Source organism: Bubalus bubalis, chromosome 12 (genome assembly GCF_019923935.1).
Source record: "Bubalus bubalis isolate 160015118507 breed Murrah chromosome 12, NDDB_SH_1, whole genome shotgun sequence".
In the NCBI taxonomy this organism is placed as follows: Eukaryota; Metazoa; Chordata; class Mammalia; order Artiodactyla; family Bovidae; genus Bubalus; species Bubalus bubalis.
This window is the reverse complement of record NC_059168.1, coordinates 97,547,492-97,563,628: the sequence shown is the minus strand read 5'-3', so window position 1 is coordinate 97,563,628 and position 16,137 is coordinate 97,547,492. Positions and strand designations below refer to the sequence as shown.

Below are 16,137 nucleotides of genomic sequence, written 5' to 3'. Positions count from 1 at the left end.
ATAGTCGGCACTGCCTTACTGCTCCCTCGGAGCTGTGGCTGATGCCTGGAACCATTAACTTCCTTCCAAAGCATGTGGCTTGGCCTCAAAGGACAAGGATGTCTGTAGAGATTCTCAGGGATGAGTTGAAGTCCTACATCTTCACTTTTACCTGATGCTGTACAAGAGCCTGTGTGCACGTGTAAGGTGTGTTCATAGGTGTGTTTGTAAGTTCTAAGTGAGCACATGCTGGTACACTCAGAGTAGGAGTGATGGCTCTGAGGTGACCTGCCAGGGTGCTGTTTGGGATGAGGGTAAACACTGTGTGAATTATTCCTGTCTTGGAAAATCATGCTATACATTTATGAAACCCACCAGCCTCAAAATGAGCGACCTCATTGCTGAGATGAGGCTTGGGCTGTTGTGAAAAGATCACACAAAGGACGTGAAGATATTTTATAAACTGAAAGAGGGCTGCCCAAGTGCAGGTCATTACTTGGAGTGGCATTTCCCTACGAACTTTTTAAGAAAGTTGCTGCTGCTGCTGAGTCGCTTCAGTAGTGTCCGACTCTGTGCAACCCCATAGACAGCAGCCCACCAGGCTCCCCTGTCCCTGGGATTCTCCAGGCAAGAACACTGGAGTGGGTTGCCATTTCCTTCTCCAATGCATGAAAGTGGAAAGTGAAAGTGAAGTCGCTCAGATGTGCCCGACTCTTAGCGACCCCATGGACTGCAGCCCACCAGGTTCCTCCATCCATGGGATCTTCCAGGCAAGAGTACTGGAGTGGGTTGCCATTGCCTTCTCTGTTAAGAAAGTTACTAAATCTTATTGGAATGTGCTATCTATGAAGTCCTTGACAACACTACAAATTCTACTATTCAAATGAATAAGCAGATAGTGGGAATTTTGGCAACCTTTGGAAAAGATACTTTGCCATCGGTCTTGTCTTAAATTGGCTGTGGGTTTTCAGCACCGGTTGTATTTTGAGCGCATAATTTTCTTGAAACCAGACTTTGAACTGTGTGTAGGTTCTACAGTTCAGATATAGATCATCTATACCTTTAGGGCGAAAATAGATATATTCATAATTCTTTTGCTTTTACAATGGCTACTTCTCCAGTGATACACTGTGGAGTTGTTCCATTTAATTATCTTTTAGATATTCTGAACATAGATATAATGAAGTATGTAGGGTATGACTTTACAATACAAAATAATGCAAACAATAAGTTCATACTGTGATTTGTTTTTATGTTTTCTCTTCAATGCTTGATGACCACCTAGTTCTTTTTCCATAGGAAGTAGAAATGAGTAGATACACAGGCCATGAATGAGTGGTAGAGGAGGCAGTGATTGCTCAGCTGTGGTCCTCTGACCAACAGCATCAGCATCAACTTGAGAGAAATGCAAATTCTCAGGGCCCACTCAGACCTACGGAATCAGAGGTTCTAGGGGGTGATTCTAACCCACACTGAAGCTTCAGAAGTACTGCCCTAGAGCCTTGCTGTTGAGTGTGTCCATGGTCAGCAGCACAGGCACGACATGAGACCTTGTTGGAAATACAGGATCATGGCCCGGCTGCAGAGCTGTTGATGAGAACCTGCATTTGGTCAGGATGTCCCAGTGGTCTGTATACACACAAGGCTTGAGGCACACTGCTGAGCTCAGTCTGCCTGTCCAGGCCTGGTCGAGCAGCTCTGCCCCTTTAAGCAAAGGTGCAGGCACACCATGGAAGCCAGGAGGCTCTCACTAAATGCTGCCCAACTTTACCTGGGGCTTTGTCTGCAGACTCTGCCTCAGACAAGCTCTTCTTCCTCCTGCCCCACAAAGCTCTTTCTAAGAATCTCAATAACTTCCCCAAAGACACAGGACATTCACAGTTGAACATGAAAGCATCAATAACTCACCTCCTTTTTACAGATCCCTGATGCCACCAAGCTTGATGGGGCGTCCCCTCTCACGATGGATTTCAGCTTTAGTGCCTTACAGAATAGAGATCTCTTTCAGTTTATCAGGCAGTAAAAGCATAAGAATCAACAGTTATGACTTGAAAAAAACTTTTTAAAATGAAACAGGAGTAATTTCAGGCTTGTTTCAGGTTCCCACGCTGCCCTATCACTGAAGATAAGGAAAGGAGTCAGCTGGATCTAATGATGTCAAATGCATTCTGTCATTTCAACCGATCAATATATCAGTACAGTGATTTCCAAACCACCAGTACTGAAAAAAAATCCCCAGGTCCTTCCTCAAACTTGATGAATCAGATTCTCTGAAAGTAGAGTCGGGGTACTATCTTTGAACACGAACTGAAGTTGGAGGCCCCGGTGATACGGCTCCTGCTTTGGGAAAAGGTTATCTTTGCTGCTAAGCTTTTGTGATTGCCTTGCTGATTAGCTTCCACTTTCAGGTCAGAATCTTGTCTGCAGCAGACAGCTCTCCTCCTCCCTCTTGTGACATGGGACCAAGGCAGAAGGCTGTATCACCTCCAGAACCAAGAAACACTAATGTCACGAAGAAGCCAGGCAGAGAGGGAGTGGCTTCCTCTAAAACCTGGAATAAGGTGATGCCCGGGAGCCACCTCCCTGTGATGACTGCTTTCAAGTGGTAGGGGGGAAATCCGGGTCTCCTGCGAGGACAGCCCCCTCCGTGCTGACTCCTGCCAGGGGGCAGTTCAAGGTCCTTTCCCTAAATTGGCTCTCTACTCTTCAGAAAATCCCCAGGAGTCAAGCAAATGGTATGTGCTCCCTTGACAACAGGGAGCAGGGACTGAGCCCTGTGGCCTCCTGCTCCCAGCCAGCATCACCCCTCCTCATATAAGCAACAAGGTCCTACTGTACAGCACAGGGAGCTATATTCAATATCCTGTGACAAACCAGACTGGAAAAGATTATGAACAAGAATATCAATATGTATAACTGAATCGCTTTGCTGTACAGCAGAAATTAACACATTGAAAATCAATTATACTTCAATAAAATTAAAAAAAAATCTTCCTTATGGTTCCACAATGACCCTAAGAGAAGTGACAGAACTCCTCCAGGAGTGTGCAAACATAACATTCTTCGCAGAAGGGCCATCTGGTTTGGATGGACTCACAACTCTGTGTCTTGCACAACAGATGTCAGAAGAAAACCCACCTGTCCTATTCTAACAAACTCTGCCTGGCGGGCCTCCTCTTTCTTCCTCGCTGACTTGGGCGATTCCGGTAAGACATCACTGAAAGATCGTCTATTAAGCATGTTCTGAAAAAGAAAGACAAGTTATGAATTCCAAAGATGGTTATCAAATCTCATCTTTGCCTTCTCTTACTCCACAAACCTCTTTGTCCAAATAGTCCTACTTCTGCCGCCTCTATTCATTCACTCAATAAGCATCTATGGAGCACCGCTGAAGTGTCCGCCCAGGTCTGTGTGAGCCGCAAGGGATTAAGGAGCCAACAGGGGGAGAGCCAGCCCCTGGAAGAGCTGAGAGCAGGGGCTCAGAAAGCAAGCAAACCAGCAGCTCCACTTACTAACCGCCTCCCAGAGTGATTGGCCGCTACGCTGCACAGCTCCAAGGATGCCGTTCTCAGAGAGGACACCCCTGGAACATGACACACTCAATTCCATGTGAACAGGGCCCCTGGACTTGTCAACTCTGTGGCCTTCTGGGTAATTTTGGGCAAGGAACTTAATTTCTGAGTCTCAGTGTCTTTGTGTGGCTAATACCTGTCTCTGAGGTGTGTTATAAGGACTAAGGAAGGAAATGCATGGGAGGTGCTTGAGCACACACTCCGTAAACGGCAGTTTTCTTCCAGACAGCAGTCAGAGAACTGGGTGCATGCTTGCAGTTAGCTCGTAGTGGCTGAGCACCTATGCTCTGCTAGATCTGGGCAATGTTGTGGACACAATCTCTGTCCTCACGGAGCAGAGTCTACGGGAAAGCTAGATTAAGTAACTGACTACACGACTGGCACATGGATAACTTCTATGAAGGGGAGGTACATAAAGCATCTGGAGGCATTAAACAGGGGCACTAGGTTTCAGCTGGGCTGGGGAAGGCCTGTTAAGGCAGTGATGCTTCAGCTGCAAAGACATCACATACTCCTCTTGGTACCCTTTCTTCATTGGAAGGACTGATGCTGAAGCGCCAATACTTTGGCCACCTGATTCAAAAAACCAACTCTTTGAAAAAGACCCTGATGCTGGGAAAGGCTGAGGGCAGGAGGAGAAGGGGGCGACAGAGGATGAGATGGTTAGATGGCATCACCGACTCAATGGACATGAGTTTGAGCAAACTCTGGGAGATAATGAAGGACAGGAGAGCCTGGCATGCTGCAGTCTATGGGGTTGCAGAGAGTGGGAGATGACTTAGCAACTGAACAACAATAACTCTCTCTTCATCCTTCCTTGACCTTAAGGAAATAAGGAAATGGGCAGATTGCCAATTATGGCTGGCTATTTAGGGCCCTGGGGTTGGTCTGGCCCAAGCCCTGTAAGTAGCTGGGTGTAGAGACCGGCTGGAAATCAAGGGCACCTATAAGATGGCGGTGGTCACTGTGCTGAAGGGAAAGGATCACAAGGTTTGTTTGCACCAGTTTGTTCTGATGTTCTTTGTCTCCCCAGGGTGGGGGTGGGGGGCACTTGAGACCAGACACTGCATTTATGTTCACATTCAGTAGCAACTCTTGTTGCTGGAGTTTGTGGCCCCACTGATTCTAGGGGAGTGTTCCCACTTGTTCTGTGTTCTTTGTTAAATTCGAGAAATGCTTCTAAACAACGATGATTTCATTCCGCATTAACACTTATTAGCCACCGTGACACACGGTGATCTTGTACTAAGTCCGGAGGCCTCTAAAGAGTGTGGGGCCCTCGAGGTGCTGGGCTCCTCAAGGGAGGTGCTGGGTCTCATCAGTGTGGATACACCTTCAGCCTAGGAAGTGTCTGGTGCAAAGTGGATTTGCAGTAAATGCACAGGCATATTTCAGTGCCTAAATATGGTACTCGCCAGTAAATCTCCAGAAAACCTTAAGAGAGCGTAGTCTCTCTCCCAAATCCCTACTTTGCCTGTCCGTCAGCTCCATGGCACAGGTAACACTGAGTGGTACTCCAAGGTCAGCCACCCCAAAGCACTCTACTGCTCCAAGGACTGTTGACTGACACTCGTGCCCCAGCCTGCATGGTGATTTCCACAAGATTTTTATGAAAATCGCACTTCTTTATATGGACATTAAACGTCCCCTCTTCCCATGGTATCCACGAGAGAACCCCAGCCCCTGGTGGCCACAGTCCAGTGTTGACAGCAAGGATCAGGAGATGTTACACTCTTCTAACCAGGACTCATCACAAGGACTTGTGTTCTCAATTCAGACCCCATGGGAAAGAAAGAAGACCATGGACCCAGGGTTACCTTGTGCAAATCTGGCATCAAATCCTGGTATAAAGATCGAATCAACATATCCAGAGTTCGTCGACGTTTCTGGGCGAATGTTGGGGTTTCCAAAGTGGCTTTTTCACCGTTAATTACTAAAATAAATCAAGTTACAAAGGGAATTACATATGTTAGGTTATTGAAGAATGTCCTTCTCAAGGAAACTTTTCACAGTAAATGCCACCCATTTCCTAATACTGTTATTACCCTCCTTTCATGGAAGAATCCTTAAAAACTTGCTAAATTTCTCTGTACAAAGTCATACTCCATAGGTATATCTATCTTGCCTTTCCTGTTGGATTACAAGATTCCTGAGCAGAGGGTATAACTAATTACTTGAAGACCTAACTGGAACCCAAACCTGCCCTCATCCACCATTCCACCCACCTACTCACCCATCCACTAATCCATCCATCCATTAATCCACCTACCCACCCATCCACCCATCCATCCAACACATGGGCCAAACCATAGGATGCCATTCAATGGGATTAAATATATATTTGACGGATTTTGTTAGAAAAAATAACACCACCATTGCCCAAGGAGAGTACTGGAATTCTTAGCCCAATGAAAGTTTCTTCTAGAACAAAAAAGCTGGTGGTTTAGTGGACTACAGACACTGAGAGTCAATGAAGTGGAATGCCCAGTTACACATTAGAGCGCAGAATGGAAAGTGTGCAGTAGTTAGGAGCTTGAGGCTGAGGCAGTTACGGGTTTGAATCCCAGCTGTGCTGCTGTCTGTGCATTCTTAAGCAAATTATTTAGATCCTTGGGCCTCAGTTTTCTATTATGTAGAATGAATATAACCATATTTCCTTATGGGGTTGTAAGAACGTGATACAACACATAAAAGAGCACAGAGCTAGGCCTATTGAACTGAATAAATATTAGTTATTTGGTGGCTAGGATGCTAGGTATAGATGAGAACCCAGGAGAGACCTCCAAAACACCATCAGAAAACTAAATACATTTCTCATGAAAAATTAACAGAACGTGGAATGCAATCAGTGCTTAAATGATGATATCTTCTTTATGGTGTCCTGCGAGAATTAGAAGAAATGTATTTTGATGTAGAACAAGGTACAAAAACATTTCAAAATAGAAACTTACATTTCACTAGCAAAAAGTCCCTGAATTCCTGGTGGTCTGTAAACACTGGTGGGGATGGCAAGGGTGGGCCAAAGAGTGGTACACTTTCCTCTGAAAATATTTTCAGCCTGTGTAGAGAACATTGTAGAGTTAGTTGGTTTTTCTTAAAAGATCACCAACATCTGGATCTTAAATTTCTCCAGTTGCCTATGTGATGTCTTAGGAATACTTCCACAGGAGGAAGGCATCCTCTGTTCTTCCAGAACCTTGGCCACCATGCAGCAATCCCATCTGCTTTAGGGCAAAGATTAGGTCTTGTTGGATCCTTCATGGTCCAACCCACCAAGCGGCAGGCAAGGTCACCCACTGCAGTAATGACAGCAAAGACCACCACTTGCACCCACTGCACAACAGGGAGCATACTTGGTATTTTAAGACATAGTATCCGCTGATTCTCAGCAGCCTGCCAAAATAGAGCTGTTATCTTCCTTCCACAGACAAGCCTGAGTCTCCAAGAAGATAAACACTTTTCCCCTAAAGCTTCAAAGGTAGTGAGCGACAGAGCTGGGATTCCAACCCAGGTCTATTTGCCTCACAGTTTATCCTCTTTTCACAAAATCATGATAGCTTTTAACAGATTAATTTTTGAGAACAAAAGCATAAACAGGCAAGGATGTAGCCTAGGAAGGAGGGTGCTCTGGGCAAGATCAAACATATCACATTTGTGCCCTCTGTGGAGCACAACCACATTCCAAGCTAGCCCTGACCCTCGGGTCTACTGCACAGAGCAACACTATACGAAACAGGGGACTTCCCTGGCGATCCAGAGGCTAAGACTCCACGTTCCCAGTGCAGGGGGCCCAGGTTCGATCCCTGGTCAGGGCACTAGATCCCACATGCTGCAACTAAAGATCCTGAGTGCTGCAACTAAGACCCAGAGCAGCCAAATAAAAAAACCCAAATCAAAACAAAACACTATATGAGACAAGCTTTTCCTGAAGACACAGTCTTTCAAGTCAATCAAGAAACAGGTAATAAATCAAGAGTCTCATAAAATGAATGCCAAAGTAACATGTAAACATGAGGATTAGAACAAGCATAAAGATAAAGTTGTTACCAACCTGTAATTGTCCTTTTGCTGATCATACCTCACTAAGGCAAAAATATCTGTGGTGATGGTTAAGGAAATCAATTAAGGACCCGATGCACACAGTCAAAAGCTTGTGTTTGGTAAACCCCGGGTACAGGATCATCTTGGACCTGCTCTCCTGGGGTCAGGGCACCTGTCACCCTTAGGTTGAGATGGAACCTTGTCTTCTATAAAAGAGACAGCCAGGGGAGACAGGTTTGACCTCTGCGTGCTCGTCCTTTTGGGAAAGGGCTTCACCTCCAAATCTGTCAGAAAAGCAATGTAAACAACGCTATGAAGCCACTACAACCAAGCAAAACCAGAGCAAAAAGATCAGTTCCCTTGCCTGGAAATATATACAAGATCCCCAATGAAATTAACCAGATATGTCGTCTCACACATTTTGAAAGGAAAAGCAGTTTAAATGTATCCACTGTATACTTTCCCTCTATCTCCTTCTGGCTTTTAGTAGACAAAACAAACCCAAACAAACCAGTGTAGCTGGCGGCAGTCTCTAGGCAGAATCTACTTTGCTCGTGTTGGGCATGTTGAGTCTAAAATAGTACCACCTCCACCAGCATTTTTTTTCTTCTCCCATTCCTCCTTCTCCCCCAGCATCTCCCAGCCCTAGCTTCTCTTAGCTAGGGTTGAAATACCACCCTCCTCAATCCCTCAGAGTGCTCCCACTCTTAGATTTGTCCCTTTGGAGAAACAAACGAGCCCAGTCCCAAATCTAAAACTCATAATGAAGAAAATTCTAAAAATAATGATGATCTCTCTGTTACTCTGAGTCACCTCCATCTCCCTCCTGGAATTTTGTTTCTGTTCTGTAAGAAGAACTGCTGCACAAAAGGGGAAATATTAGTCCTCCATTCCAGTGACCAGAATAAGATATCACTTATTATTAATGTGTATGTGCATACCTGTTTTATTCCCTGTCCTCATGGCAATTTTCAGCTTTTAAAACTTACATACTGGGACTTCCCTGGTGGTCCAGTGGCTAAGATTCTGCTTGCAATGCAAGCGGTCTGGGTTCAATCCTTGGTCAGGGAACAAGGTCCTGCACACCACAACAAGGATCAAAGATCTCGAGTTCCACAACTAAGACCCAGTGCAGCCAAATAAATAAATGTGCTCAGTTGCTTCTGTCATGTCTGACTCTGCGATCTCATGGACTGTAGCCCACCAGGCACCTCTGTCCATGGGATTATCTTGGCAAGAATACTGGAGTGGGTTGCCAGTTCCTCCTCCAAGGGATCTTCCTGACCCAGGGATCAAACCTGTGTCTCCTGCAGCTCCTGTATTGGCAGGTGGATTCTTTATCACTGAGCCACCTGGGAAGCCCCCAGATAAATAATTTAAAGAAAAACTTACATTCTATAATGTTAGGACATAAGCGAACAAGCTAGAGGATGCAGAGCAATCTACTTGTAGATGTCATGAGCCACAGTGGTCCTAGCTCCTAGCATCTTTCCTGGGGTCTCCAGGGAACATGAATAACTAGACCAGAATTTATTCTGAAAAAAACCTGTAGGTACTACTACTTGCCTTTACTTATTATGGCCAGCATGACAGCTGGGTCTCACTGTCACGGCCAGTGGCCCAGGACAATGGGGCCATGGTTGGGGATGTGTCGGGCTGGCCATGCTCACGCCCCAGGCCTGTCTGAGTGCACTGAGCTTGGGCATTACTGAGACTTCAGGTCTTTGGCGGCAAAGTGAGCTAAAGATGCACGAGAGGAAGTGGAGGGAAAGCAAATAAAAATAGGATTAATTCTATCACTTCTCAAATGTTAAGAGATGGTAATACAGCAGCCATTCCCAGGACTTAGAATCAACAAAGGCACATTATTTTGGCTTTTTATCTCAGCTTGCAAGTTTTTTATACCTAAAGCAAATTTCTCAGAGGATTCACTACCTATAATTCTTCTAATTCCCTTATTATCAGCGGAGGGTAGGAAGTTCCCTTCATTTCATAGACACTCGAGGAAAGGAAAAACAGTTCTGAAGTGAAGAATTCTCTGAGAATAAATAAGTCCATTCATCGCTGCAGTGGACAGAGAGAGTGGCTCTTAGGGTCTAGCAACCAAAACAATCAGCACGTGCCAGTCCACCATGACATCAGGCTTGAGGGTCATTTTAGGTCCAGCGAGGCTAACTTGGGAGGGTTCACACAGGCCCAGGATACGTGTGAAGTGGGAGCGGATCATGGAAGGCTTGAAGGCAGGAGAAGGTTCCTCTCCTTCCTGGAACACTATGGTGACGATATCATTTCCAATGTGGCGCTTCCTTTCCACCTGGATGTAAATGAACAGCATCACTGAGAAGGCCGCTCACACACGGCACGTTCCCAGAGTTAATGCACTAACGCAGCAAAACAAACCCCAATGCTCACAGAGCCCTGAGCTTCATTACCTTTGTCTTCTTGCCTCCCAAACTTCTCCAGCCCATCTCCTGGCTCATCTGGCAGTCTCCTCCGCTCCTCTTCCAACTTAGGCCTGCATTTAATCTTCACTACCCTCCCCCAGGAGCCTCCAAACAGTCTCCTTGCCTCTATTCTCTCCCACTTTATTGCTTTAATCAGGTTCACCTTCACTCCTGCTTCATCTCCTTAGCCTGGAGTTCAAGGCCCCTAGACCAGAGGCATTGCCTCAGAATTCCCTGGGGACGGGCTCAAATATGCATATTTAAAAATATAAATGAATGCTTTCACTCGTTCTGAAGCATATACTTGATGAGAATAGTGCCCCTATCTAATCTGACCCCAGCTGACCTTTCCAAAATGATCTGCTAGACCTAGGGCCAATAAATCTTTTTTAAAAAATTATTTTTTAATTGAAGGATAATTGCTTTATAGAATTTTGCTGTTTTCTGTCAAACCTCAAAGAAGCAGCCATAGGTATACATATATCCCCTCCCTTTTGAACCTCTTTCCCATCTCCCTCCCCAACTCACCCCTCTAGGTTGATACAGAGCCCCTGTTTGAGTTTCCTGATATATACAGCAAATTCCCATGGCTATCTATTTTACATATGGTAATGTAAGTTTCCATGTTACTCTTTCCATACATCTCACCCTCCCCTCCCCTCTCCCATGTCCATAAGTCTATTCTTTATGTCTGTTTCTCCATTGCTGCCCTGTAAATAAATTCTTCAGTACCATTTTTCTAGATTCTGTATACATGCGTTAGACTATGGTATTTATCTTTCTCTTTCTGGCTTACTTCACTCTGTATAATAGGTTCTATGTTCATCCACCTCATTAGAACTGTTTCAAATGCATTCCTTATTATGGCTGAATAATATTCCATTGCGTATATGTCAGTAAATCTTTTCTGTGAAGGTCCAGACTCTTCAGAGTCCCTTGTACTTCAAGGAGATCAAACCAGTCAATCCTAAAGGAAATCAGTCCTGAATATTCATTGGAAGGACTGATGCTGAAGCTCCAATACTTTGGCCACCTGATGCAAAGAGCAGACTTGTTGGAAAAGACCCTGATGCTGGGAAAGATTGAGAACAGGAGGATAAGGGGTGACAGAGGAAGACATGGTTGGATGGCATCACCAACTCAATGGACATGAGTCTGAGTAAACTCCGGGAGTTGGCGATGGACAGGGAAGCCTGGCATGCTGCAGTCCATGGGGTCGCGAAGAGTTGGAGACAACTGAGTGACCAAACTGAACTAAACTGAGCAACTGAATGACAACAATGAAGGTCCAGACAGTAAGTATTCTGGGGTTTGCAGATCATACTCTTTACAACCATGCAGCTTTGCTGTTGTGGCAAAAAGCAGCTGTAGACAATTCATAAATCAATAGGCAAGACTGTTTTCCAATAACACTTTATTTAACAAACCACTCAGTCTGCTGGATCTGGTCCATGGGCCATAGTTTGCTAAGCCCTGTCCAAGACCTTTGCATAACTGGCCAAGGAGAATGATTCCCTTTTCTCCGTGGGTCTCTCGTGTGTCCCCTGTTTTACATTGTAAGCTCCTGAGAACAGGATCTCTACCTGACCCATATTAGATATTACTCTCATTTTGCAAGTAAAAAAACTAAGGCTTAGAGATGCTCTGATAATTTCACTACAATTCAATTCAATTCAATTCAAAAAGATTTTTGGCAATTATTTCTTAGATATGACACTAAAGGCATAGCCAATGAAAGAAAAAATACATAAATTTGACTACAATAAATTTAAAACTTCTGTTTACATTAAAAGATACTATCAACAAGGTAAAAAGGCAGCCCAAAGAATGGGAGAAATATTTACAAGTCATATATTCAATCATATATAAAGAACTCCTACAACTCAACAACAAAAACCCCAAATAATGTGATTAAAATATAAGCACAGGACTTGAATACACAATGCTTTAAAGAAAATATACAGATGGATAATAAACACAAAAGATGTTAATATCACTAATGGTTAGAGAAATGCAAATAAAAAGCACAATAAGATATCACCTCACACCCATCAGAATAGCTATTTTAAAACAACTCAAATAACAAATGTTGTTACAAATGTGGAGAAATTGGAACTCATGCATTGCTGGTGGGAATGTAAAACAGAGCCACTGCTGGGAAAAATATTCAAAAAATTAAACACAGAACTACCATATGATCCAGCAATTCCAGTTTTGGGTATATTCTCCCAAAATTGAAAGCAGAGACTCAAAGAAATATTTGTACACCAATGCTCTTAGCAGCTGTATTGATAATAGCCGAAAGGTGGAAATGACTCAAGCATCTACCGATGGATGAATGGATAAAGAAAATGTGGTATAAAAATGTGGAATACTACTCAGCTTTAAAAACGAAGGAAATTCTGACACATGGTACAATATGGACGACCCCTGAGGACACTGTGATAGTGAAATAAGCCAGACAAAAAGGAAAAATGTATGATTCCACTTACATGAGATTCCTAGAATGATCAAATTCATAAAGACAGAGAGGAGTGCGGTGGTTGCCAGGGGCTGGGGGAGGGAGGAATGTGGATTTACTGATGAATGGGTACAGACTTTCGGTTTGAGAAGACGATAAAGTTCTGGAGATGGACCGTGGCAATGACTGCACAGCAATGCACTTAATGGAATTAATGGCACTGAACTATAAATTCAAAAGTGGTTACAATTGTAAATTTTATGTTAAAATGAAAATAAGTAAGTGCTCATCCATCAATTGATGAATGGATAAACAAAATGTATCTATAAAATAGGAAATTATTCTGCAATAAAAAGGGATGAAATACAGATACAGGCTACAACATGGACAAACCTTGAAAGCATGCCAAGTGCAAGAAGCTAGTTACGAAAGACCACACATGATGTGATTCCATTTCTACAAAGTGTCCAGAATAGGCAAATTGAAAGAGAAAGCAGGTTGCTAGTTACCAGAGGCTATGCAGCGGGGAGTGGGAAGTGACGGCAAAGCCTCGAGAGATTTCTCTTTGGGGTAATGAAATATTCTAAAATTGACTGTGATGATAGCTGAATAACCATGTGAACATACTTAAGTGGGTGAAGTGAATGGAATATGAAATATGTCTCAATAAAGCTTTTATATATATTTTGTAAAGTAATTATTTAGCTTCTGCTCTATATCAGGAACAAAACAGACAAAATTCCTGCCTTCATGGGGCATACACTCTAGCAGTAGGCACAGAAATTACACAGTAAATGTAAACAAGTGTTCTAAATAGTATGTGTAATGTTAGGTGACAATATGTGCCATGGACGAACAGGAGCCATGCAGGTGCCTTGGGGCGCTGGGGGTGCTGGGGTTGGGTGGGTTGTGGCTTTAATTCAGTCATGGGGTCATTTTAACAGCTGGCATTTGGGTAGATCTGAGGGTGGTGAGTGAGTCAGCCAGAAGATACCAGGTAGGAGAGAGTTCTAGGCAGAAGGAAGGGCAGCTTAAAGCCATGACGTGGAACAGTATCTGGTGACTTGGGACAGGAAAGGAAGACAATGTGACTGGAAGGGAGGAAACCAGGAGAGCAGTGGGTGAGGGGACCAGAGAGGTACGGAGGTCACTAGGGGCCTTCAGCCACTCTAAGGATCTGGCTTTGACTCTGAGTGAAGCGGAAGGCACTAGGGGTTTGGGAAGAGGCTGACGTGCATTTCTAAGGATTGCTCTGGCCAGTGGATTGAGAAACACTTTTTCAGGGCACCAGGGAGGCTGAGAGGAATTTATTCAGCGTGGTAACTGAAGTGTGACAAAAGCTCAGGTGTCACCTGAAGGTCGAGCCCACAGGATTTCCTGACAAACTGAATATGGGATGAGAAGGAGAGGCAGGAATCAAGAATGATTCTAAGGTCATTCTGCCCCACACACTGGAAGAGCAGAAGAGTCATCATCAGAGATAAGAAAGACTTTGGGAGGAAGAGGTCTGGAGGAGAGTAGGGAATTCAGCTTTGGACAGACTGGGTGTGAGACGCTGAGCCTAGGGGAGGCGTCAAGAAGCCTGCATATTTGGTCTGGAGTTCCCCCTAGGCTGGCTGGAGATGTAAGTTTGGGTGTCTGGGGCATGGGATGGGATATGAATGGGTGTGTGAGTGTAGAAAGAGAAGAGAAAGGAGCTGAGAACTGAGCCCTGGGGCTGTCATCACACACAATGAGTCCAGGATCCCAGAGCCACTTTGAGGCAGAGCTGGGGCTGGGCCCAGGGCTGACACAGAGCCTGTGCTTTTATCTGGTCCTGAAAGCTGTAGTCGGGTTCTGGAGCACTGGGAGACTAGGTGTTAGGGGCAAGGACATCACAGATGTTAGGGAGAAGATAAGCCCCAGAAAGACAAATACCAATACCCACTTCCTTGCCCCCACTGTGGTTTACTTCGGTGATAGAAGAGAGAGATGAAGGAGTTATTGTAAAACCAGAATCCACAAAATCTTTGTGAAAGTTTGTTTCTTTACATCAGATTTGGGATGTGGCTCAGACTGTTCCACTAGTGTTTTAGATGTTAGGAGATCAAAGAGCCACCAAGATCTTATGAGCCACCAAGATTTTCTGACTGTTACCTTAGGCCCCAAAGAGACCATGGCAGGTACGAGAGAGGCTTGCGGTTACTGGCCCTTCTCTGCACCGAGAAGGTTCACTGTCATTCTGCACTTCTTTGGCTCTCTTCCCCACTGCTTTATGTTTCTGGTAACAGAGACAAGGTTCATAGTTGTGATTTTCTTCACATCTACTGATGCTGGGCAAGTGGAAGGCCCAAGAACTACCCACAGATCCAGCCAAGATGTTGAGAACACCAGAGTTCATCTGGGAACATTTCAGTGCTCCTGGTGAGCCTGTTTTCTCTTAATATGCTAACAGCCCCTTCAAAAAGATAAGGTTAAAGTCTGGAGCTGGGCAAAGGTTGAACTGTCACATTTATTCCTCCTGTCTCCGGCTAAATGCCGTCATTTGTCACAGGACACAGGATATTTTGGTGAATGTACGGGGCTGAAAAGGTCAGGGTTGGGGGAGGAGGAGGATTATGAAATATTTCAGTGGAATTTTTTCCCTATCATTGTTGAGATGTAAGAAGAGGTCAATATAATTCATGATGAGTTGGAGGGTCAGCTTGGTCTCTCTTCTCCATGTGAACCCAGGATCCTAAGAGCTTCAGCTCCTAAGAGGTGGAGCCTGGTAGTGATAATATAGGTCACCTCAGCCACACAAGGGAAGAAGCTTGCAGAAAGGAACTCATAGACACTTAAGCAAGCTTACTGGGCCGAGGCACTTCCTGCTTACGCCTGTCCCTTGCCAGTTAGCCTTCTAAAATCAGAGCAAGCTTAAATTCTCCAGAGGGTCTCCACTGCCTGTAAGACAATCCACCAGCTCCTTATTCCAGGCCCCAAACCATCAAACAGAACTAGCTCTTCCTGAGCCCACCACCTGCATGCCCCCAAAGCATCGCTATTTCTCATGATCATAACATCACTTTTTAGCCCAACCATCTGCTTTGTGTCTTTCTCCTACTGGAGTCTCATTGAAATAAGGATTATAAGTGTTTAGAAAAAAGCCCTTTTAGTGCTCACGTACTGGCTCTAGGTTCACATTTCTCACAAATCTTTGCTGAACAACTGTCGATTCATGTTTGTGATATTTACTTACACAGATGCCTTCAATGTGTAAAAAAGGGATAAGAATCTCATACAAAGGTAAATGGAACCCCCCAAATCCTTAAAAAACCAGCAGCATGTATCTTTGTTATATCTGGATTTCATCAAATGGGCAAGTTTTCTCTTGGAAACAGCTAATCTCTGCAGTGGCAGAGTGTTCTTAGGTAGTTTTTTCTGCAACGGGGCACAGGCCACTGGGGAAATGGTCAGTGTTAACCTCCTGCATTAACCTGAAAAAATGCTTGCAACCATTCTGACAAGACACAGGCACGTGGAGAGAAGTCACAGGATGCGTATATGCAAAACCGTCTGTCAGGGGTCTAGAAAACCACACTCACACACAGGCACACACACACACACACGGTCACACAGACACACAGGTGCATGACCGTCTGAGCCTTTATCTCCTGAAGGG

General features: G+C 44.5%; 1 protein-coding gene across 5 annotated transcripts in view; it reads right to left on the bottom strand.

Moving 5' to 3' along the window:
* Positions 1 to 16,137, bottom strand: part of GARNL3 (GTPase activating Rap/RanGAP domain like 3) — a 162,105-nt gene that overhangs the window by 33,239 nt on the left and 112,729 nt on the right. For all 5 annotated transcript variants that reach the window (XM_025262352.3, XM_025262355.2, XM_025262354.3 and 2 more), the window contains 6 exons: positions 9,798 to 9,906; positions 7,603 to 7,648; positions 6,503 to 6,609; positions 5,369 to 5,484; positions 3,118 to 3,222; positions 1,888 to 1,962 (listed from right to left, as the gene is read on the bottom strand). In XM_025262352.3, the coding sequence (XP_025118137.2) occupies positions 1,888 to 1,962; positions 3,118 to 3,222; positions 5,369 to 5,484; positions 6,503 to 6,609; positions 7,603 to 7,648; positions 9,798 to 9,906 (558 nt within the window). The remainder of the gene's footprint in view (positions 1 to 1,887; positions 1,963 to 3,117; positions 3,223 to 5,368; positions 5,485 to 6,502; positions 6,610 to 7,602; positions 7,649 to 9,797; positions 9,907 to 16,137) is intronic.